The 23,112-nt window shown below is 42.9% G+C and overlaps 2 protein-coding genes and 1 non-coding gene across 8 annotated transcripts in view; 1 reads left to right on the forward strand and 2 right to left on the reverse strand.

Moving 5' to 3' along the window:
- On the reverse strand, positions 1-14,207 carry EAF1 (ELL associated factor 1). The gene is made up of 6 exons (XM_026015547.2): positions 13,933-14,207; positions 11,904-11,998; positions 9,952-10,088; positions 8,079-8,269; positions 6,138-6,371; positions 1-3,356 (listed from the first exon to the last, which is right to left on the reverse strand). Exons 1-6 carry the CDS (start codon positions 14,033-14,035, stop codon positions 3,310-3,312), a joined length of 807 nt encoding a protein of 268 aa, XP_025871332.1. The 5' UTR covers positions 14,036-14,207; the 3' UTR covers positions 1-3,309.
- Positions 13,370-23,112, forward strand: part of METTL6 (methyltransferase 6, tRNA N3-cytidine) — a 15,404-nt gene continuing 5,661 nt past the window's right edge. Inside the window, exons 1-4 of one of the 6 annotated variants that reach the window (XM_072726824.1) lie at positions 13,370-13,604; positions 15,145-15,537; positions 16,418-16,549; positions 20,174-20,344. In XM_072726824.1, coding sequence (XP_072582925.1) covers positions 15,313-15,537; positions 16,418-16,549; positions 20,174-20,344 — 528 coding nt within the window. In that variant the 5' untranslated portion in view covers positions 13,370-13,604; positions 15,145-15,312. Of the gene's footprint in view, positions 13,605-14,263; positions 15,538-16,417; positions 16,550-20,173; positions 20,345-23,112 lie in introns of those variants that run through there. The other 5 variants (XM_026015512.2, XM_026015511.2, XM_026015514.2 and 2 more) reach the window with 5 other exon arrangements.
- Positions 21,415-21,518, reverse strand: LOC112932580 (U6 spliceosomal RNA). The gene has a single exon (XR_003237497.1). It is a non-coding gene; the product is annotated as a U6 spliceosomal RNA (small nuclear RNA).

Here is a 23,112-nt window from a genome sequence, read left to right on the forward strand (position 1 = left end):
TGTATTGCTGACCTTTTTTTTTTTACTTAAATATAGTGATCTTTAAGAGAATAAACCAAAAAAACTTTACACAGCAAATATTTTACATAAATGTAAACATGCACATCTACTTCATAATTATGCAAAATAAACTTTTAGGCACAAGAGTTTAAAAGTCATTAAAGAATAAGACAATAAACCCAAGACAGATAGGACAGAAGCGACAAAAACACACATTTCATAACGCTTCAATTGGTCTTGTCTTCCAACCTACCGGTTAAGGCCTGAGTTTCAGAAATCCTACCTTCCTTGCCAAATGGAAACATCCAATTTGGCTGTACCTAATATACATCCACATAACAGACTATTATCTTTCAAAATAATGTAATAAATACATCACACACACACACACACACACACACACACACCTACTTAATCAGCCTCTCAATTAGGATAGCAAAGATTTTGGAATTTTCAAGTTTTCCCACCACTGAAGCACATACATATTAATACCACACACAGAAAAATGATTCTGGTATAGAAATAAAATAGTTAATGAGTGGCATCATCACAAATCTCTAGTTTGTATTAAGTTTCCCCAAATCACATCTTTATTGTGGCTTGCCATGGCTTCTTGGGTACCTTGGATTTAAGTCTTTATACCTTACCTAATGACTCACGGGATGGTAGTCATAGAGGACGAAGAAAAGGCAATTTTAACAATTCAGTTAGAGACTTCAAAAGCATGAAAATCAGCACGGATCATTTCAGCTGTCTCCAAATGCTTGGAATGTTTTCTCCATGTCTACCCTCTGTACTCCACTGGTTGGTTTTCTCTGCCTCCTCCCCACCAGGCTATAAGCATCTGAATGTCTACTCCTGTGGACACCCCAGGGAGTAGCGATGAGAATGACAGACAAGTCCCTGCTCTTAAGGAGTTCACAGCAACCAGAGCTCAAGCAAGAGGAAGGTCAGTACGTACACAAAGCACTCCAGTGGGCTGAAACAGACAGAGTCCACGAAGATGGCACCTATAGAGCGTCGGGCCTGAAGCCTGACGGGGAAGAAGGGAGGGAGAGACTGAGAAGGCACAGAGGCACAAAGAACAAGTCCAAGGAGGCTGGTACAAGCTTACTCATGAGAAGTAATCTATGAGGCCAAATTCTTGATTTCTGAAAAGACTCCTTGTTCTGGTGGGTAAAGGTGGAGGGTGGGGAGAGGGAACCACCGAAGGCTTTGTGCAGAGAACTAACTGGAAGCGGGCTAGAGGACAACCGTGCAGTGTCAGATGGGATGGGTGACAGAAGAAAGGCCTGAAGCCCACAGATCTCAACTCACCAAACCCAGTGCCACATGCAAGCATTTCCTATAGAAACAAACATCTTGACCCGACATGCCAAAAACCACAGCTCTATCTGTATAAATCAAGACTTTAGGAGAAAAAAAAAAAAAAAAAAAAAAAGACAGAGAGGCTTAAATAGATTTTTTTTTTTAGTTCAAGTTCCTGGAACCTGCCCCAGCTTGAGCAAGTTAAGATCAGTGAAACTATTCCCACATCCAGTAACAAGTCAAGTCTCCCAATCAAGACCTTCACCTTCCCTGAGCTGTCATTACCAAGGAATTATAAAACAATTACCAATTCATTATAAATTCCTACCTACCATTAAGTCCACGGAAACCTCAGGATGGGCTGAGAACCCACCACAGAGTTCTAGTGTGTCCCTATTACCTATACTTGGTGGGGGGAGTGAGTGTGCCACTGGATAATGGTGCTGGGCCTGCATCTCCAGTTCACTGGAGCCACTGTGTGCATCAAACCAGTGATTCTGTAAGGTGCAACTCTCACCAAAGCCCCACCATGAATCCTCTAATTCCTTTCCAGGTCCAGGTGGCTTCCATCTGCTAGCTGGGGAAGCAGAGGCCATCTTTGGGTGCAGGAACCCAAAGATGGAAAATCATTTTTAATGTTCTTGATACCCACTGAACCAAAGTAAATGGCAATTTCTCAGGACATTCAAATTGTATTCATTAAAATTACAGAAATGGGCTACTCCATACTAATCACGGGACAATTTGTCACACATTTACTCAATATGGAACATTTACTAGTGACTAGTTTCCTGTAACATTCATTTGGAAAATGCACACTGCAAAAAGGCAATCTTGTGACTTTCTTCTAGTTGTATATCAAAAATACAAATCGTTCTGGGAGTCAGGCACAAACAGTGGTACAAAAGCATGAACAGAAATGCCTTCTCCAAGAATGTGCTCATTTCATATTGCAGAACTGCTTCCTATCTGGATTCGGGTTTTTGAAAACCTGCTACTGATTCTTTTGTTCAGAAAGATTCCTTCACTATACCGCTCTTCCACTCCTACCTCCCCCTACTAAAATGTGAGTGAAGCACATGTAGCATGGATCTACATGGAACTAAAAGCCCCAATCTGACTGAATCTCAGGTGTTAACACAGTGGCTGCTGGTTTAATCTGCTCGCCCAGACTCATGTACTTAGGGACTTTTTGGATCAGAATTTGAGCCATAAGTACCCAACACTTTTGTCTTTTGGAATCGAATAAAAGCTCTGATGTACAACTATCAATGTCTTGCATGAGAATCTCTGGTTCCAACCACTGAGATTCAAAGGAGGGAGCAGCAGGAAAAGCTTGGACTGGGGGTAGGAGACCGACCATAAGCCAGCTGTGGGCTTCTTTTTCCTTATTTGTAAATGAGGGGCTTGAGCTAGCAGAGCTCTAGTGTACCCTCAGGAGGACACTCTAGGACTCCCTCCTGAAGTCCATTTCTACACAGGCTTATCAGACTGGGTCAGACAAAACTTCCTTACCACTTTGTCTCAACAGTTTAAAGTGGTTTTAACATACTTCTGTGCTGCAGTTTGAGGTTTCCCTCTCTCTCCTACCCCTCAAAGACCAGGTTTCATTTCACTGGTGCAAACCACTGGGGCAAACTGTGGCTGCTGAGGTTTAAAATTGAATCACTGGTCTGCTAAAGATAACGGCCTTTGAGTAACCTAGACCAGGGTACATTGGTCTGTTTTTCAGGAATAGTGTTAACCAAATAGAAATATAATTCTGTTAGTTCTTCCATAGTTCTACTTTGCAACATGAGATTGTTTGAAAATTACACGAGAAAATCACCCATCACCACTAAGTTAAAGACTTGAATATCTGAGACCTCCAGAGCCTCAAACTCCTACTACAGTCACTGATCCATAGCGCGTCCCTCTCAGCAAGGGGGCTGGCTCCATGCGAGTGCAGCCTGATCCAGCAGCACATCTGTGCACGAGGAGCTGATTTCGAAAGATCCAACTCTAGTCATCACTGTCACTGCCAGACTCACTCAACTGCAAGTCATTTCCTATAAAAAGAAAACAGAATCACACCAGAAGTGCACAAGTTAAAAACGACTTCCCCACAAGTCTTTGTATGACTGCCTTGGTTATCACACTACAGTAAAACCAAGCCAATTCTACTTAATTAGGGAGGAAAATCGATTTCGTTCAGTGACAAAACTGATGTAGTCAATGTTTTTAAAGAAATGCTATTCCTGGTATCTGCAAAGCATGGCAATGCTGCTTCCTGGGGTAGAAACAGGTGAGGAGCAGGCCAGACAGTTTTTAAATGTGTTAATGAATAGCAAGAAGGCATTTATAAATAACTGATTCATGATCTACAATTGTTCATATTAAGTTGCTTTATAAATGCTAAAATAGCACAGTTAGGCCTCCTGTTAAGGAAGCTGAATACTGTTGATACCAGGAACATGCTAATCCAGGATCCCCTCTGTACAATATACTCATGTTACTTTAAACCTCAATTCAACTAATGAGCTTTTATGAAGCCTCATTTTTTTAGTGTGCAGAATTTAGGTCTTAGGAGTGAAGAAAAGAAATACTCAACATTTCAGTACCAGATGATAAGAGTAACAGGACCCCAGCTGATACCACTTGGATTGCAAGAATGAACTACCATAGGACTAGACTGCTGATCCCTAGGCCAGCTCTTCTCAGAGTTTGTTCTCAGGACCCTGGGGTCCAAGGCCCCTACAGGAAGGTACTTCCCTTTTACTACATGCCTGTGTGACACCAGATTTTCCTCATAACAATGCAGAAGCAGGTGTAGAATCCAGCTTTCTACTAACCCAGACATTAAAGAGATTCATAAAATTTTAAAGCAATGTTATTCTTCTTACTAAATATTTTGATTGGGGGCAGCCTGGGTGGCTCAGCAGTTTAGTGCCACCTTCAGCCCAGGGCGTGATCCTGGAGACCCAGGATTGAGTCCCACGTTGGGCTCCCTGCATGGAGCCTGCTTCTCCCTCTGCCTGTGTCTCTGCCCTCTCTCTCTCTCATAAATAAATAAATCTTAAAAAAAAAAAAAAAAATCTAAAAAAAATTTTTTTGATTGGAAAATTTTCATAAAAATGTTACTTTTGTTAACATGTGGTAGTTTTTATTATTATTTTAAGATTTTATTTATTTATTCATGAGAGACACAAAGAGAGAGAGAGACAGAGATATGCAGACACATAGGCAGAAGGAGAAACAGGCTCCATGTAGGGAGCCCAATGTGGGACTCCATCCTGGAACTCCAGGATCACACCCTGGGCCGAAGGCAGGCACTCAACCGCTGAGCCACCTAGGCATCCCCAATCCATTTATTTTGGAAGAGAGAAAATATACTCTAGGTTACTACTCAGGAAAACAATATTATGATTACTTTATATGTTTATATACAAAGGTTAGCAAATTTGCACTATTTACTGTGATTTTAGGGTTTCTAAGTTGGTTCCAGTTGACAGCCCTGGTTTAAATAACTCTAGTGCTTTACTGTATATGAGACATGCAAAGTTAAGGTCTTGCTACAGAACAGGATGACTTGGAGCCGTGAGGAGTTAAAAGGATTTTAAGACACTGGTAAGCAGGTAACATCCACAGTGCCAGTTTTTTGCTCTTTTTTTTTTTCTAGGAGGAAAGAATAATTTAGCATTAACTGGGCAAAATTAAAAACTGACCTAAAGCCACAGTAGCTATCTGGTACTTTTCCACTGTGAACACCAAACTCCCAATGTGAAATTTCCGATCTCTAGCCAACTGAGAAGAGCACCAAAGCAGACCCTGATCCTGATCCCCAGAATATAGGCCCACAGAATGGGATAGCAGACAATATCCTTAACGGATACCCTAACAGTGTTGAACTCACTCAAGTGGAAAAGTGGGACCTTGAGTAGTGTTTCTCCAGTAGGGGTGATTTTGTGCCCCAGAGGATATGTGGCCATGCGCTAAGATATTCTGTGTTGACACAACAGGGGGAAAAGGGAGGAAGAAGGGCACCTAGTGGATAGATCCATCCTGCGGTACATATGACTGCCCCCACAACAAAGATTTATCTGGCCCACAGTGTCTATAGTACTGAGGTTAAGAATTAGTTTTGCCTGGACCACAGTGGTAGAGTTAACTAAATTAGCTTCCCCCCATTGCTTCCAGACCTTCCAACCTCCTCAAAGGCAGTCATACCAAGTGAGAGCATTAACAAGGATTTGGAGGGAAGGGTGTAGGAACTAGAACTCTTGCAACCTCTATTACATAGAAATTTGTCTTTGTTCTTATTTTGCTCTGCTTTACTTTAGTATCAATTGCATGGAGAGCCACCCAGCCATGGCAACACCCCTTCCTCTCCCTCTTGTCAAAGGCTGGTTGGTTTCCAAATATATCCTAATGGCTCAAGCTCCCAAGTCTGTGGGCTATAGGATCCCATAGTCTGGAGAATAGGGCTCTTGGGGCTGTAAAAAGACCTGGAGGCAGCGTTCAGTATGGTGGTAGGCAGTGCCCTAAAAGCCTGGTAAATGCAAAAATAAGGAGCCAGGCTGTTCATGTTTCAGCATTTTCCAGAATTCAAAAAAACCTCATTTGTGCCAGTGGAAAAAAAAGAAGAAAGAACAGACTTTTTAGTTTTGTATGCCCCTTTTTATTACCCTTTGGTAACTTACTCCTTTCTGCTCAAATTTTCTTTGTCAAGATGCTTTTTTATGCCTTAAATATCTTTTGGTGCATAGGTTCTAGTGTGAGATAAACAGAAGCCACATCTTTGGCCGGACATGCCACCTCTCTCTGAGCCAAGAAAGGGAGAGGATACTTACTGAGTGTGTTCATGAGCTGGTTGCTTCCTTGCGGCCGGCTGGTTCCGTTGGCTACGGCTGGCCTGCTGTTGTAGGGCTGCTGGTGTGCGGGCGGCGGAGGGGACGCTGGGCCATTGTCCTCACCCCCGCTGCTCGAGCTGTCGTCATCGCTTCCTGATGAGCTCTCGGAGTCTGAGGAACTGCTCCCACTACTGCTGCTCATCTGTTCAATAATGTCAACTTCGGCCCTCAGCTCTGGAATAAAATGACATAGCAGGAGTTAGTGCAGCAACCCCTCTCAAGGCCGCATGCTGAACCTTCTATAAACAGTGAAGTGGCAGGACCAATAGCAAGGAAGAGTAACTTACACTCCTCCTTCCTTAATTCCTTAAAGACATACAAAAAGAATGACTAAAACCAAAACCAACAAAGTAAAACTGTCTCCAGAGAGACAATGGAAACATTAACTTCACCCCAAATAACCAAAAAGAAAACAGTATGAGATAGAGACTGTTCTGTGTAAGAAATGGATAAAGTCTATTTGCCTTATCTACTAAGACAAAAAACAAAAAAATATTGTGAATTATGAAATTAAAACACCAAATAAGAGAAATATTATGCTAAGGGGTTGAAAAATATTTGACTAGGCACTGGAAGATCTTGATGATTGTTTCGGCTCTACCTCTCACCAGCAGGGAGACCCCAGTGGGAGTTCATGAATTTTCCAAGATATTAAAAAAAATGCGAGCCAGAGCAGACAGCCTCTGAGGTCCTTTCTGGCTATCCGATCCCACAAAAAAACTGCAAGGGGAACCATGGTAACTGAAGGAAAATGGGGAAACGACATTCCTCCTCTGCCCTCTTTCTATATCTCACTGACACACTCCTGTCAGGTACTACCTCTTCTACACATGTACAGCAGGGAAGGAAAAACATGTTTTACCTTTTCAATATCACTGAGAGTACGTTAAGGACACATCATAGGATACATTAAGATGCCAGATTTTCCTGTCCGAATATGCTATGTGGTTTTAAACAAGAATGGTTCCTTTAGGCATAACTGGCAATAACTCACCACTCACAGTCCAATTCCTGATCAACTAAAGTGAAAACTTTAATAAATAGCATTCTAATATCCATGAGGAAAACAAAACCAAGAAATAAAAACAGGAGGTTTTACAAATGTGCACCGGGCAGACTAATTCTGTTTACTAAAAGAGAGCACTTCTATAAGGTAGAAAAGGCAAACTTAAGGACAACTCTTTATCTTTCCCTGTCTGCGACTGTTACAGATTTACTTTTGTTTCATAAAACCTTACAAATCTGAAATACAACACTTAGCCTCATAACTTCCTAAGAGTCTGGACAACTAAAACTACCCACTCACTATATGGGAAGAAAGCCAAGGTAATCTTGGCCTTGGAGAGAACCTGACCAGACCTCTAGGTCTTTCTAGGCGTTAACTCCTTAAAAACATATAATACATACATTCTCATTTCAAGGTCCCCATAGCACTTTCATGTTTACATACTTTGTGTTAGTACAAAGTATTGGGGTCCTGGTATTTTAGATGTTCTTCTGACCTAGATACCATACTAACACTGACACATCTGGTTTTCACCCCAACACCTTGGAATTCTCTTCTCCCAAAGCCTTAAAGGTGTGTCGTACAGACCTTTGAATGGCAGTCATGCTTGTTTATATCCTGGGCCTCTAAGTAGAAAGCTGCAAAGATAGCCACAACTCCAGTTACTATTCCAAGACCCAGCCTTGTCAAACGAGTTAAGTGGCAACAGCCCTGACCCACCCTCATCACCTCTGGAATGGTGAACTCTGCAGAAATTTTTTTCATTGGCAGAAAATGCCTGTGCCATCATGTCAATAGAAGAGCCTTGTGATTGCCACAAAAACACCAACACCCCACACCAAGTTGCTATCATGGTTCTAGAAAATGCTGTCTACCTCTTTTGATGTCATCCAGCTGGGGTTCAGGTGAGGGGTTATCTTTCAAGGGGGAAGTTTTGGGTCCAACTGGAGGCTTTGTTGGAGCTCTGAATGGCATAGGTGGTGGAGGTGGTGGTGGCTGTGATGGCTGTGGGGGACGAGTGGGTTGCTGCTCCATTCGGGCTTGGATTTTACTGCTCCCCTCGGCTCTGAAATGAGATAAGGACATTAAATTGGAGGGACAAAAATAGTACTCAACTCTGTTCAGGGGACCAAGTACCTGCAGGTCTCTGCACAACCCTGTGCTCTTTACAGACTACTTCAAAATATTGATGTTGGTAAGTTTATCACAGGAGCTACTCATGCAACAGCTGCCTATTGCATTCCAGTACCACATCCTGCACCAGAGATAGATGAATAAAACACACACACTTGCTGTCCTCAAGGAGCTCACATTTTATAGCAAGCAGATAAAACCAGTATGGAAGACACAATGGGATTATGAAAACCCATTTTTACCAGTAGACAATATGATTATTTATTTGACTTGTGTACAATATAAAGTTGTATTCACAAGTGTATGAGTTACTAAGTAAAACCAGCTCTCAAAATACTGGCTAGTTTGCAGATTTTTGCATGAATTACTGCTTGCTCATCTTGTCACGTGCCAGCTCTTACAGGCAGACAAGCAAAGCATTCCACCCCAAACTGAGAAAATTCTATTCGTTAACAATTTCTTTTGTATATGGACTAGCCCAGCAAACTTTGGGCTTTCTAATATTGGTGAGCACACAAATCACCTGGGGAATGCATTTAAAATGGAGATTCTGTCTCAGCAGGTCCTGAAATTCTGCACTTCAAAAAAGCATCCAAGTGATAAAATGCTGCTAATCCACAGATGACACTGAGTAGTGAGAGATACACCCTTGACCATCAGCTGTTGGGGGAATAACAGTGTCACTAGTTTGGGGAGGGAGGTAATTAATACAAATACATCCCAGGTGGGAGAGGAGCAGGAGCTTGAAAGCCAGCATAGGGCTCAGCTCTGGTGCCAGACTCCAATAAGTCACAAGCTAATAATCAATCTCTGCATCTGTGTGCTTGTCTTAAAGGATAAAACAGCACCCTTCTAAAAGTTCTTAGTAAAGTTAGGTAGGATAATGCATGAAAGCATTTAGGATCGTGTTCAGCACCTCATAACCCATAAATAAACAGTAACTTTCTATTTTTTGTGGAATGAGTAAAGAAAAATGGCTTGAGAAAGCATAAACAGAAAAACATCAATCAGACTGTAACTCTCTTTAAGATTTCACAACTGTATTACAGTAATCGCTATATCTCAATGTGAAAAAGAGAACCACTGGGTTGCTTCTATTAATGAAATAAATTTTGACTTTAAAATTGAATTGGCTTTGTATTAGACATGTAATGCCTGTTGAATTAAATATTAAAAGAGCTCACTATTCAAAAAAATAGGCAAACTTTATTTTGGTATAAATAGCTCAAACACATCTTGTGAAAAATGAGTTATTTTCAATCTAATAAAGAATATATATCACTCAATGATTCTTTCATAATTACAAGTCTATCAGTTTAAATCTTATCCCTTTCGGTGGTACTATATCAACAATCATGAGATTAACAAAACAGATATAATTGCAAAGTACATCCTTTCCCCAGTGGTTTACATGTTTCAGGTCTTAAAAGCATTATTTCTTTTTATTGCATTTGAGGAAGCGATACTTTACTGATTTGTCAAGAAGACAGACATAGAGCTGTTGAGATTATCAATAGGACACTGAGCACCCAGATGCTCACATCTTTATAAAATAAACAGATAATGCAAAGATATAAAAAACCCACATCAATCTGTATCTGGTTATTTACATACCTTGTTTTCTTGACCTGAATGCTGCTACTGAGTTTTTCCAGCACATATTCACCAGTGTCATGATTAATAATAAGCACACAGTCTTTCTGATAGGGCCGTTTGTTCCCCTTGAACACAGTCATTGGTGGTGTGGATCCCTAAATGCCACGAAAGTAGATGATGATCAAACTAAACACATCAGTTGTGAATATCAAAACTGAATTTACAAATGACTATCTCACAAAATCTTTTATCAGAGTTACCCAAATAGAATAAACTGATTCCTTTGGCTTCCTAGGCAAAAAGAACGGGGAAATAGTAATACAGCAAGAATCTGTAACTGTGCAACTGCTTCTCAATAATCAAGAAAGGTAATATAAATTTGCAAAATTACTGTACATTTTTCTAAGGATTTAAGCTGTGTTACAATTAATGGCAAGATGTGAACTGATAAAAATAGATTAAACATTACTTGCTATTACACTGAGTAGAACTTTCACTATGAGAAGTGAAACTAGTAAGTATTTCTTTGTAATTTCAGAGTCCGGTGCTTCCCCTCAGGCCAAGTAACCAACACAGCATTCTCTAAGGGCAGCTGGTTATTCAGCTTGGCTCAGAGTAAGTACACCATGCCACTCAACTGCCTAAGCCCTTCAACTGCTACCCTGTTCCTCTGAGACCAAACAATAAAATCTTTAAACCACACACCTGGCCCTTCTGCCTCACCCTAGACCACTCAGCCCTCGGCTCTGTGGAATTCAGAACAAAAGGTGGCTGGCCTCTCAGGTCCTCAAGCTCTTTTTTGCACACCTTTAACAAGGCTTCTGCCCACAATATCCTGTCCCTTCTCGTTCAGTTACTTAATCTTCAAATCTGCTCAAAGGTCACTTCCTTAGAGAAGCTTTCCCTGATTTTGTAAAATAAATGGTTTTTTAGATTTCTTTAGTTCCAGGCTATAAGCTCCCCAGGGCCAAGAAATGTGCTTGTGTTAAGATTGTATTCTCAGTGCTTAGTAATGGACCACCACATAGTAGGTGCTCGATTAATATTTGACGTATAATACATGACAAATATGGGATTTAATCCCTTGTATAGAATAAAAAACTGCTTGGCTCTTTAACTCCCAATTCATAGGGTAAAAACTTAAGAGTTGGAAGGGACCTTAGAGACCATTTATCTAACCCCTTTATTTTCCATTTGGCAAATGAAGATCCGAAGGGAGATGATGTAACCTGCCAAAGGCAACAAATAATGAAATAGCAGTTGGAGCTGGCAGACAAGTAATTGTTCCTCAGCGCAAAGCTTCTTATCCAGAGCCTTTTCATTCTATCACTGGTTACCAAGACCTTATGCTGTGACATGCAACGACACACATTCATTAAGAGTATCTGATACTTCAGGGTTTGTGATTACAGTGCTGCCTTGAGCAAAGCTTCAAAAAAAAAATCTCTCTGCAAGAAGAGTTCTCAATTTAGCTTTTAACTGAGTTCCTCACCCCTACATTAGCTGAATGCTCTGATTTTCCGGTTCTTGCTTAAAACTTTCAGCCTGCACTTTGCCTTTTGCCAGATATATGAAAGATTATCAATCCTGCTCCTGCCTGCCTTAACTCCTGGCTTGCCTGTGCCACACTCCTAAACTGTTGTTGCTATAAACCAACATAGCATCTAGGGCTTTTCTCTTCAGAACGGGGAAAAAAAGCTATGCCAATCTAAAAGAGGGGCTATGTATCCAGATAGGAACCTGGTCTACTTTGTAGCAAATGGGGGGAAAAGGGAGATTGGGGAAAATGGCAAAGAATCATTTTTACTCAAGCACTTGGGAAGCATGAATTCCACCCTACCCCACCCCCAAAATTCCTTTTTTCCTTATGTTGGAACTTTAGAAATCTAAAGTTTGTAAATAGTAGGAAATTCAAATCGCAATAAATAGAATGTGAGGATTCACTGTGATTCCACAGTGCATAAACTTACAGGGATATGTGGCAGTGTAATTGTGACTTCATCTCCTTTGCCAACCTGAAGCTCTCCTTCGCATGAAGTATCTATAGATGCTGGCTTAAAGTCATCTAAAGGGAAAAGCAAAAGAGCATTTATCCACCAAGTTACTTATACTAAGCCTCCTGGGCATTCTTATTTAAACATTAAATTTTTTTGTTACTCCAGATAAATGCAAAATACAAATTTAGAATTAAAAAAAAAAACCTACTTCATTGTGGAAAATTCCACATATACAAAAGCAAAGAATAGTACAATATGAGCCTCTGTGTCCTGTCACCCAGCTTCAATAATTACCAATTCAGGTACAATCTTGTTTCATCTACACCTCCCACATATTTTCCTCCCATCCCCACTGGATCATTTTGAAGAAAAAAAGCTAGAATTCATTTACCATTTTATTAAGCAAAGATACTCCCATCTCCCAAGTGACAGATGAGCATTAACGCCTCATTATCCATAAGGTGTTTTATTAGGGTTGTTGCATACAGGATCAAAAGCAAACACAGCATTTTCGAAAGATTCTGTGATTGTTAAGCCCAGTATGAAACATGGAAGGCCACAGTACCATATAAACTGATTTCATTTTGCAAAGAAGCTCAAAATCAGAATTTGCCACACTCAACTTCTATAGCTTTAACAAAAATAAAAATACTCTTGTAGAAGTACAGAGCAGATGGCTGAACTGCACCTCCAAAGGTTAATCCTGCCCATATCTCTCAACTGCTGCCAAAGTACAACATGAATAGTCATTTTACTCCATTTTGACATACACTGGTCTCAAGCTGCAGGCCAGGTGCTTGTGTGAAGCCTCTCAAATTCCACACTGCCCTTCACCCTATTAAACCATCAACTTAGGAAACTGTTCAGGAAATGATGCTCCTGTCACATTCCCCACATCTACCCTCTGAGAAAGCCGATGTGCTGTCAGCAGGAGACACGGTAATGGGAAGGCAAGTGACCACGGAAAGATGGAACTTCGTTATCCCAACACGCCCTCTTCCAATGTGTTGAGTCACTTTTATTAGCTCCTTAGACGAAAACAAGTCTTAACCAGCACGAGCACTACGGAGACGGGAAACCAGGAGCTTGTGAATCACAGAGGGATGCTCAAATCAGCCCATTCCTAACAGCCAAAACTTCACCCAGGGCCTGGAGTGGACGTGCCCTCCCTCCACAGAGTCTGTAATCACACAGAAAAGGAAGGTCCAGCATAATGACTACTTGGCTGGTCTTTAGGCCTCCTCCTCTGCTTCCAAACATAGCTCACCAAGCTTTAACTTACTCCAGGCTCACCAATTCTAATTTTATTCGTCGCCCACATAATACCACATGGGGCTTGGTACGGAGTTTAAGTGTGGGTAGGATGGGTGACCTCAAAAGACGGCAGGGTCCGACGAGGCACGCAAAGCCAGAGGGGGGGGAAGACGCTGACGGAACGCACGGGGGACGCGGGTTCTCGGGCTGCCCAGGAGATGGAGCGCAGGCTCGGGGCGGCCCGAACAAAGACGAACGAGGCAAGAAGGCTGCTGAGGCGGACAGGGAAGAAGGGGATGGAAGGGGAGGGAGGCGATGAGGCCCTCGAGCAGACGGGAAGGGCCCTGGGAAAGGGGGATGGACCACAGGCGACCTGGAGGCCGACGTGAGGTCACGGTCTTTCCGTAATAAAGAGGGGGGGTAAGTTTCGCACAAGGAAGGGCCGAGTGGGCGGACGAAAAAGCACGGGGGCCGACCACCTTCGGAAGAAGTATCTGGGATCACAAGGCACAAGAATACAGTTGGGGGTGACGAAGGGTTGGGTTTGGAAGCGGGCCGGGGAAAAGGAGGGGGTGGGCGGCGGGGGCACTGAGGTCCCGGAGGATCTAGGGGAAGAGAAGGGAGCTGACGCAGGCTGGGGCTTCCAGGGCCTCGGGGGGCCGGGGTCGGGGGCCGGGGGCCGAGGGAGGGGTCGGGCTGGCAAAGGCGGGGCAGCGGCCGAAAGGGACGCAGGGGAGCGCCGGCTTACAGCGAATGGTGTGGAAAGAGGCCCGCGGCCGCTTCTCGAAGCTCTCCCCGAGCCGCAGGCAGTGCTCCTCGCGGTCCAGCAGCGGGTTCGCGGTCCCGTTCATGGCCCTCGCCGAGCCCCGCGCCCGCACCGGCGCTGTCCCCGCGCAGCCGCGGCCCGAGCTTCCGGCGCCAGCGTCCGGGGGAACGACGCTCCCTGGGCCGCGCTCCGCGGCGCGCGGCGAGCCCAGCCGGCGCCCACCCGGGGCCGGAAACAGGTCCTCTCCTCGGCGGCGGGGCGGGCCGGGCGGGGGAGGCCTGCGCGGAAGCAGGGCCGCGCGACTTCCGGCGGCGGGGCGGGACCTCTGCGTCCGAGGCGGAAGTGGCGGGGGCGGCGCCATGGCTGAGGGTTCCGCCGGGTGAGGTGCCTGAGGCGGGTTTGTCCGCGCGTGGCGGCCTCCCAAGCCGGGCCGAGGGCTGAGGGCGTCCGGCCCTCCCCGTCCAGGCGAATGTAGGAACCGACGACGGTGAGCCCGAGAGCGCGGCGAACTAGGTGAACACGGGCCTGGTAGCCAGTGTGGCCGGCTCTCCGCAGGCCCTGGCGGCCGCGGCGGCCTGGTTTCCCCCGAGCGCCCTCCGCCCGACGGCTCCGGCCCCGCGCGTCATTGGCCTCTTCTCCCTCACGCGTTAATGGAGGAGCCGGAGCCCCAGCCCCTGGAAAGCGACGCCCCCACTGGTTCGTGAGACAGCTTCCTGGGAGTGCGATCAGAGACTCAGGCCGCCGGGCTTGGCTCCAAATTTCCCCCCTCCCCCAAAGCGAGTCTCCGATCCTTGAGCGACGGTGACCCCACTTGACCGCCTGTCGCCACCTCGGGAAGCTCTCATGGTCGTTTTAAGTCGCCCCTCGTCGCGGGCACCGAAAACCGACGAGCGTCTTCTCCCTAAGGTTTCTCAGTCAGTACTTGGGCCTGTCCCTTTTTAAAACGCAAACCGGTTTATAATAGTTGACTTGTGGTTCGGTGCGTGAGAGTCCTGGCCACTGAATGTCAGCCGTCTGTCTGAAGGTAGGGACTGCGTCTTGGTCTTTGTGACCGACCTCTCGTGTAGTGGGCCAGGTTGTGTCGAGTCAGCGTCTGAACTGTTTGGTGAAAGAAATGTTCTAGAACCACCCACCCAGCGTCTTAAAAAAAACTGTTCTAAAGCCACTAACGGAATCTCCTTTCTCCTGCAAAAGGGCTCAATGCTGCCTGAGAAATCCAATCAGGATTAATCCAATCTTGAGAAACTGTATCTGAAAAAAACGCTGCCTCTGTATGTCTGCAATCTCAGCTTGGAGTCCTCGGGTTCCTCAGGGATGGAGAGTCCTCAGCACTGTTAACAGTAACGCCTGTCAGTTGAGGAGATGGCTTCTTTGCAAAGAAAAGGGCTGCAGGCAAGGATTCTCAGTTCTGAAGAAGAGGAGAAATTGAAAAGAGATCAAGCTTTGGTGTCCGATTTTAAGCAGCAGAAACTGGAAAAAGAGGCTCAGAAGAACTGGGACCTTTTTTACAAAAGAAATAGTACTAACTTCTTCAAAGATAGACACTGGACCACCCGAGAGTTTGAGGATCTCAGATCATGTAGAGAGGTAAACTAATATTGCACCTTATTTGAGTTGTTTTTCATTTAAAATGTGAAGAGGAGTGTTTCTTGCATTCCAGTTGGGGTAGAGAATTTATGAAGCCTGTCAAAATGCTTTGTTCCCTGGAAACACACTGTTTGGTCTCAAACACAGTTTAGCATTTACTGGGTTATATAATCTGTAGGAAAGAGAGCTTTAGGAGTCATTTTCGATTTTTTTTTTAAGATTTTATTTATTTACTCATGGAAATACAGAAATAGGCAGAGGGAGGAGAAGCAAGTTCCATGCAAGGAGCCCGATGCAGGACTCAATCCCGGGACTCCAGGATCACACCCTGAGCTGAAGGCAGATGCTCAACCACTGAGCCACCCAGGCATCCCTATTTTCTATTTCTTAAAGCCAGTCTGAAAGTCGTAAATATTAATTTCATACTGGATGACTTCAGTGAGATTCAGATTCATAAGGATGATGAACACTTTACCATGGCCCCTTTTCTAGAACTTTAAATGTGTCCTAAGCCTTATCGTAACACTGTTGAGGTAGGCATCCTGATTATCCCCACTTGTCCGGTAAAAGTGAAGCACACAGCTGTGTAAGTGGTCTGGCAATAGAACACGGGTGAAGGGAGGAATTCAGATTTGAGTGCAAGCAGTTTAGTCCCAGAGCCTGTTCTGTTAGCCGTTGACACTGTTTTTACCATACCAAACTGCCCCTGTTGGATGACAAATGAGGTAGGAGTATTAGCTTTAAGTTATCAATTCATGGGTTTATTGTCGGCTCCCTGGGTCAGAGACCTTGTTTCTCCTGTCCTGAGATGTATTCTTGTAGTTTGCTTTCTCTGTGATGCACATGTAGCATGCTATGACTTTGGGTTCTGTTTCCTTAGTTTGAAGATCAAAAATTGACTATACTTGAAGCTGGCTGCGGTGTTGGTAACTGTTTATTCCCACTTTTGGAAGATCAGAATATCTTTGCTTATGCCTGTGATTTTTCTCCAAGAGCAGTTGAATATGTCAAGGTTGGTGCTCCATCCATATATTCTGTTGTGTTGCTCTTTTTCTTAGATTTCTCTGACCTCCCTTCTCTACTCATTTGCCTAATTCCAGTTCTCTCATTGAAGCTAACCAGCTGTGATCACTATGGATGTGTTTTTCCTATTTAATGCATATATAGTACATACAGAAAACATAGCTTTACTCAGAAAAGTAGAAGGAATTACACCAAAATGACACTAATATACTTAAACCCAGATTTAATGATTGGCAGCATTTTGCCACATTTGCTTTATAGACCTTTCTTTGCTGAACTATTTTAAGATTTTACTTATTTATGGGCAGATAGAGCAAAGCACAGGTGCATGCAAGAAGGGGGAGAGGCAGAGGGAAAGGGGGAGAGAGCATCTCAAGCAAACTCTATGCTGAGTGCAGAGCACTATGAGGGGCTCCATCTCACAGCCCTGAGATCATGACCTGAGCTGAAATCAAGAGTTGGATGCCTGACTGAGCCACTCGGGTGCCTCTGCTGAACTATTTTAAATTACAGATGTCAAGACACTTCCCTCCTAAGTATGTCAGCATACGTATTCCAAAAAATAAGGGCTTCTTTGTTTTTTTGTTTTTTTTTTTTTAATTTTTATTTATTTGTGATAGTCACAGAGAGAGAGAGAGAGGCAGAGACACAGGCAGAGGGAGAAGCAGGCTCCATGCACCGGGAGCCCGATGTGGGATTTGATCCCGGGTCTCCAGGATCGCGCCCTGGGCCAAAGGCAGGCGCCAAACCGCTGCGCCACCCAGGGATCCCTAAGGGCTTCTTTGTATGACTGCAATGCACTTGATTATATCTAACAAAATAACTATAATCCACTAATGTACAGATTCAGATTTACCCAAGTAGTCCCAGGTATCTTTTATACCTGTATTTAGTCAAGGACTACATCTTGTACTTCTTAATGTACCTTAAATCTCCTTAACCTAAAACATTCCTGCTCTTCCCCTTGACCTTTTCCCCATTGGCATTGAGTTTTTGAAGGGCAAGCCATTTTCTGTAATACAGTCCCACGTTCCGAATTGGTCTGTTTCTTTATATCATTGTTAACTTGTTTCTTAATCTCCTGTATTTCCTGTAAAGTAGAAGTTAGTTCCTATCACATAAAATATATTTTTGGCAAAAAATACTATAATAGGTGATGGTGTATCTTTGGTATTATATCCTGTCAGGAGGCATTAACATCTGGTAACCTCAGTATATACATCATGCTAGCTTTAGATTTGGTCACTGGGTTAAGATAGTAACTTCCTAATTCCTACCTAAAAGATACTAACTAAGGGGTACCAATATTTACCTTTTGCCATTAACAAATATGTGGGAGATACTTTGCCAAATACCTAATTTTCCATCAACCTTCCACAGTTTTAGCATCCATTAGAAGTTCTTTGTTGTTTTTAAAGATTTTATTTATTTTAGAGAGAAAGTGTTGAGGGGATGGTGTGGGCAGAGGCAGATGGGGAAGGAGAGGGACAAGCAGACTCTATGCTTAGCACAGAGCCAGTTTTGGGACTGATCCAACAATCCCTCAAGATCATGACCTGAGCCGAAATCAAGAGTAAGACTCTCTACTAACTGAGCCACCCAGGCGCCCCTAGAAGTTTTTTTAATAGTAGTATCACGTTGCATCAGATGGAGCACCATCCTCTGTGTGAGAACCCCCTGGTGCTCCTGGAGGAGACCCCTACAAATGGGTGGGAATGCCCCTGTTACATTAGCCCCCAGGGGCTTCACACTGTAACGTCCACACTCAGTCTCCAGCAGTTTTATCAAATTTCTAGTTTTACTAGTCTGGAGGCTTCTGCCTCAGTAAGCAAATGCTTAGGTCCTTTCTCTCCCAGAAGGCCATTGTCTGTCTCTATATTTCAGGATGACTGGTGGTTCTTTGGGCTCTGTTCTGTGATGGGTTCACAAAAAAGTCATTACTTTGCTATCTATCCATCTTTTTCCTTATTATAGGATGGGAGCTACATTTTTATACATCTATACATCTTTGAACTGAAACCAGAAGACCTTTAATTCATCTGGGTAACCAGTCAGTCTCTAACAGTGTAAAACTAGTTGTTCAAACATAGTAAATTGAATAAGAAATTCTTTTTTTCCCCTGATAATTGTTACTTTTATTATCTACTTTTTATATATACTTGTCATCTTTGTTACCTGTTTTTTTGTCACATGCAGTACGAAATTCCTCTGTATACGTGGGTCTGTCTGTTCTGCCTCAGTCATTTATTTGTCCCCATTCAGACCTCATTGCTTTAGTACTACATTTTGTAAAATGTTTTGATGTCAGTCATGTACATCCCCCTTCATTGTTCTTCAATTTAAAAATTGGCTATTCCTAAAGATTTGCTTCCAGATGAATTAAATTTGCCTTGTCAAGTTTCTGGAAATCTATTGGGATTCTGTTGAGAGTGCATTGGATTTAGAAGTGGAATTATAGGGAAGTCTGGGTGGCTCAGCAGTTAAGTGTCTGCCTTCAGCCCGTGGCGTGATCCTGGAGTCCTAGGATTGAGTCCCACATCGGGCTCCCTGCATGGAGCCTTCTTCTCCCTCTGCCTATGTCTCTGCCTCTCTCTATCTGTGTCTCTCATGAATGAATGAATGAATGAATGAATGAATGAATGAATGAATGAATGAATGAACGAACGAATAAATAAATAAATAAATAAATAAAATCTGTAAAAAAAAAAAAAAAGGTGGAATTATAGATACAAATTGGTTATCTTTTCAATATCAAATCTTCCCATCCAGTACCTTCGTATCTGTTTATTCAAGTCGTTATTCACACTAAAGAGAAAAATTTAATGTGGTTTTTTTTTTTTTAAAGATTTTTATTCATAGAGACAGAGAGAGAGAGAGGCAGAGACACAGGCAGAGGAAGAAGCAGGCTCCATGCAGGGAGCCCAACGTGGGACTCGATCCCGGGCCTCCAGGATCACACCCCAGGCTGCAGGCGGCGCTAAACCGCTGCGCCACAGGGGCTGCCCATTTAATGGGTTTTTATTATGCTCTTGTAACACCTTATACTTACTCTTTTTTTATGATAGTTTTATATATTATCTTTTCTTGTAATGCTTTTAAACCACCATCCACAAAGTTGTGGTAAAAAAAAAAAAAAAAGAAAGAAAGAAAAAGAAAAGCCAGGCTGCCTCAAGGGAAACTATGCCCCGAAGAACTGTGGGAACATCTCCATGAGTGGATTTGGAAGGACTTCTCAGAAGATTTAGGCTTATAGTGGGTGAATCAAAGGATTAAGGAAGCACAGGTCAATTTTGACTTTTCATCCCTTTAGAGATACATGCTTCTAGAATGCTAAGTTTTGAATGTGACAGCTTGTGTCTCTCCTCAGTTAAAGATAATTTGTTAAAACAAAATCTTGTTCCTCATAGCAATATTGAATACTACATGCTTTGGTGTGCGAATGGTGTATCACTCAGTTTTACCCAATAACAAAGTGATTTTAATTTTTGTGCAGCAGTGCACAAGTGGAAATAGGATCTTTTATTTTTTTTTTCCTTTGGGTCTCCTTTTGATGCTTTATTTTTCTATGTGTGTCAGCATGGATGTTGCATTAAAACTTTTTTTTCTCTTCTAGCAAAATCCTTTATATGACTCAGAAAGATGCAAGGTGTTCCAGTGTGATCTAACCAAAGATGACCTTCTGGAACATGTGCCCCCAGAATCTGTGGATGTTGTCATGTTGATATTTGTACTCTCTGCTGTTCACCCTGATAAGATGCACCTTGTCTTACAAAATATTTACCAGGTTAGTGATTTGGAGCCTAGAGGTTGGACATCCTGATCTTTTTGCTTACCTCCCTTCTGAGGCTCATGTCTGGATTCAGAGTCTCCTCATTCTCACTAAGTGTAGAACATGTAGTTGGGTATGGAAAGGTATTCTTCTACATAAAACAGTGACCCTAAATTCTGATTTATCTGGTAGCCATCACTGCTCTTCAGATCTTGGCCAACCTTGGAACAAGGATGATTTTGCAATTATTTCGGCTCTCTGTGTGTAATAACATGCAGATATGCCCTGCTGTAAAGTGAAGGGAGGATATGGTTCAGTGGTCAAGAACCATCCAGCGCCAGAGTGCCTAGAGACAAAACCTGGCTTCCCTGCTTAAATAATTCCTTTACCTCCCTGAGCCTCAGTTTCATTACTTAAAGAATACTGAGATACTAGATTGTATGAAATAGATGAGATATGTATAAAGTGTTGAGCACAATGCTAGAACATGGTAAGTGTTCTTTAAAAGTCAGCCATTTTTACTATCATGGTTACTAGACTGAGGAGAACCCAAACAGATCTGGCCATTACGAGGCTACTGTAGCATTGGGGAAGTAAAGGGACACTCTTAAGTCATGTGACTCAAGAAAGACAAATCACCTCATCTTCCTTGGGCATCAGTTTCCTTGGCTGTAAAATGGGGATGTCTCTCAGTTACTGAGAGATGTAGATGAGATCATGAATGAGGCTACTTTGTAAACTATAGTAGAATTTCTCTTATATCTACAGCAACAGTGTTATTCATTTAAAAATCAACTAATCAAGAAATCGAAAAAGGTACATTCACCTTAAACATTTTGTTTAATGAACACCCAATGCTCATCCCATCAAGTGCCCTCCTCAATGCCTATCACCCAGTTACCCCACCTCTTCCACCCACCTCCCCTTCACTACCCTTTGTTCGTTTCTCAGAGTTATGAGTCTCTCATGTTTTGTCACTCTCTCTAATTTTTCTCACTCATTTTCCCTCCTTTCCCTTATAATCCCTTTCACTATTTCTTATATTTCTCATATGAGTGAAACCATATGATGATTGTCCTTCTCAAAAAAATAGGGAGCACTTCACGAATTTGCATGTCATCCATGCGCAGGGGCCATGCTAATCTCTGTATCATTCCAATTTTAGTATATGTGCTGCCAAAGCGAGCACAGCATTTTGGTTTCTTTAAAATTAGAGCAAAGGGTGCCTGGTGGCTCATTCAGTTCAGTATCTGCCTTCAGGTCAGGTCATGATCCTGGCATCTAGCCCTGCATCAAGCTCTCTGCTCAGTGGGGGAGTCTGTTTCTCCCTCTGCCTCCTCCCCTACTCATGTTCATGTCGTCTCTCTCAAATAAATAAATAATTTTGTAGTGGATCGAAGACTTAAAAACAAGTGGAAAGTAACGTGAGGGCAGAGTTTTTTTGTTTTTTTGTTTTTTTTTTTTTAAAGATTTTATTTATTCATGAGAGACAGAGAGAGAGAGAGAGAGGCAGAGAGACAGGCAGAGGGAGAAGCAGGCTCCATGCAGGGAACCTGATGTGGGACCCGATCCCGGGTCTCCAGGATCACACCCTGGGCTGAAGGCAGGCGCTAAACCGCTGAGCTACCTGGGCTGCCCAAGGGCAGAGTTTTTATATTTTTACTCAGATTTAGCCTTGATTCTCCCACAGCTAATTAAATAGCGGTTTGTTTAGTGCTTTTTTAAAATCAGTCTTTCCGAAAGTATTGAATGTACTTTTCATAGAAAATAAAAATGATCATTATTTGCATATCACATTGTTTATGTATTCCTATATAATTTTAAATCTAAGTACAGCTGGCATAAGTAAGTTTGGGAACCAACACAGCAGCTCACCCAGGAGCCACTAAAATGCGAGGGCACACAATCTAAACAACCTGTAAGTCTCACCTGTTCAGTGAGTCAGGGGCTTCAGTCAGTCTGCTTTATGAAGGGAGAGAAGAACATTCAGCAAATTGAAAAAATAGATGTTTTAAATGTTTTTTAAGTAGTAAGGTGGAAATTTCAAGACCTAGAAACCTGTTAGTAATTATTCTCACTTAGTATCTTAAGGAATTCAGATATTGCCATCTTGGTTTCAGCTCTCTGCTTATGAGGTTTCGTAAGGTTTTTTCCTCCTCCCTTCCCCATTCCCTGCCCATGGTATCTAAGCAGATGAGAAGGTAGCCATGTACCCACAAATGGGCATGGACCTGAAGCTGGGTGAAGAGGGAAGAGAGGGCATCAGGGAAGAGATGGTAGGATCACCTGATTTGAAAATCCAGGTGAGGGCAAAGGATGAATAAAGATGGAGAACTACAGAAGAAGCTGGAAAGATGGTTGAGGAGGATGACCAGGGTGACTAGTATAAAATGAGAGACCAGAGGTATTACACTTTTTGGTGTTGACAAGACTTGAGGATATTATTATGGGAGTAAATGGTTTAGGAGGGTGGAGGACAGGGTCTTGGAAGAGAGAAGCTCAAGTCATTAGGAAGCCAGCATGTTTGGAAGGATAATCTGCATATATTGAAATTGCTCAAAACTAATGAGTAGTATTGAGGATAGGAGAAAAAACCAGAAGTTATATTCACTCATGAAACAGGGAAATGACCCTGGAACTAATAGATGACAATAACATTAAGGGATAAGATTAAATGATGTGATGACACATCATCGGATGCCAGGGGTTTTAGGGAGGAAAGAGAATACAGGAGAAAGTAGCGTGAGAAGCATAGAGGACACTAACCTCATCTCCAAGCCCAA

The sequence above is a fragment of the Vulpes vulpes genome, chromosome 11 (assembly GCF_048418805.1).
Source record: "Vulpes vulpes isolate BD-2025 chromosome 11, VulVul3, whole genome shotgun sequence".
NCBI classification, from domain to species: Eukaryota; Metazoa; Chordata; class Mammalia; order Carnivora; family Canidae; genus Vulpes; species Vulpes vulpes.

Bases quoted from the DNA above. Each gene is read 5' to 3' on its own strand.
- EAF1 (XM_026015547.2), bottom strand. From the start codon at position 14,035: ATGAACGGGACCGCGAACCCGCTGCTGGACCGCGAGGAGCACTGCCTG. The intron at 6,372-8,078 runs GTAGACAGCATT...ATTTTATTCCAG, and splicing joins GCTGGATGACATCAAAAGAG to AGCTGAGGGCCGAAGTTGAC. The intron at 3,357-6,137 runs GTAAGTATCCTC...TTCTTTTTATAG, and splicing joins CCAGCTCATGAACACACTCA to GAAATGACTTGCAGTTGAGT.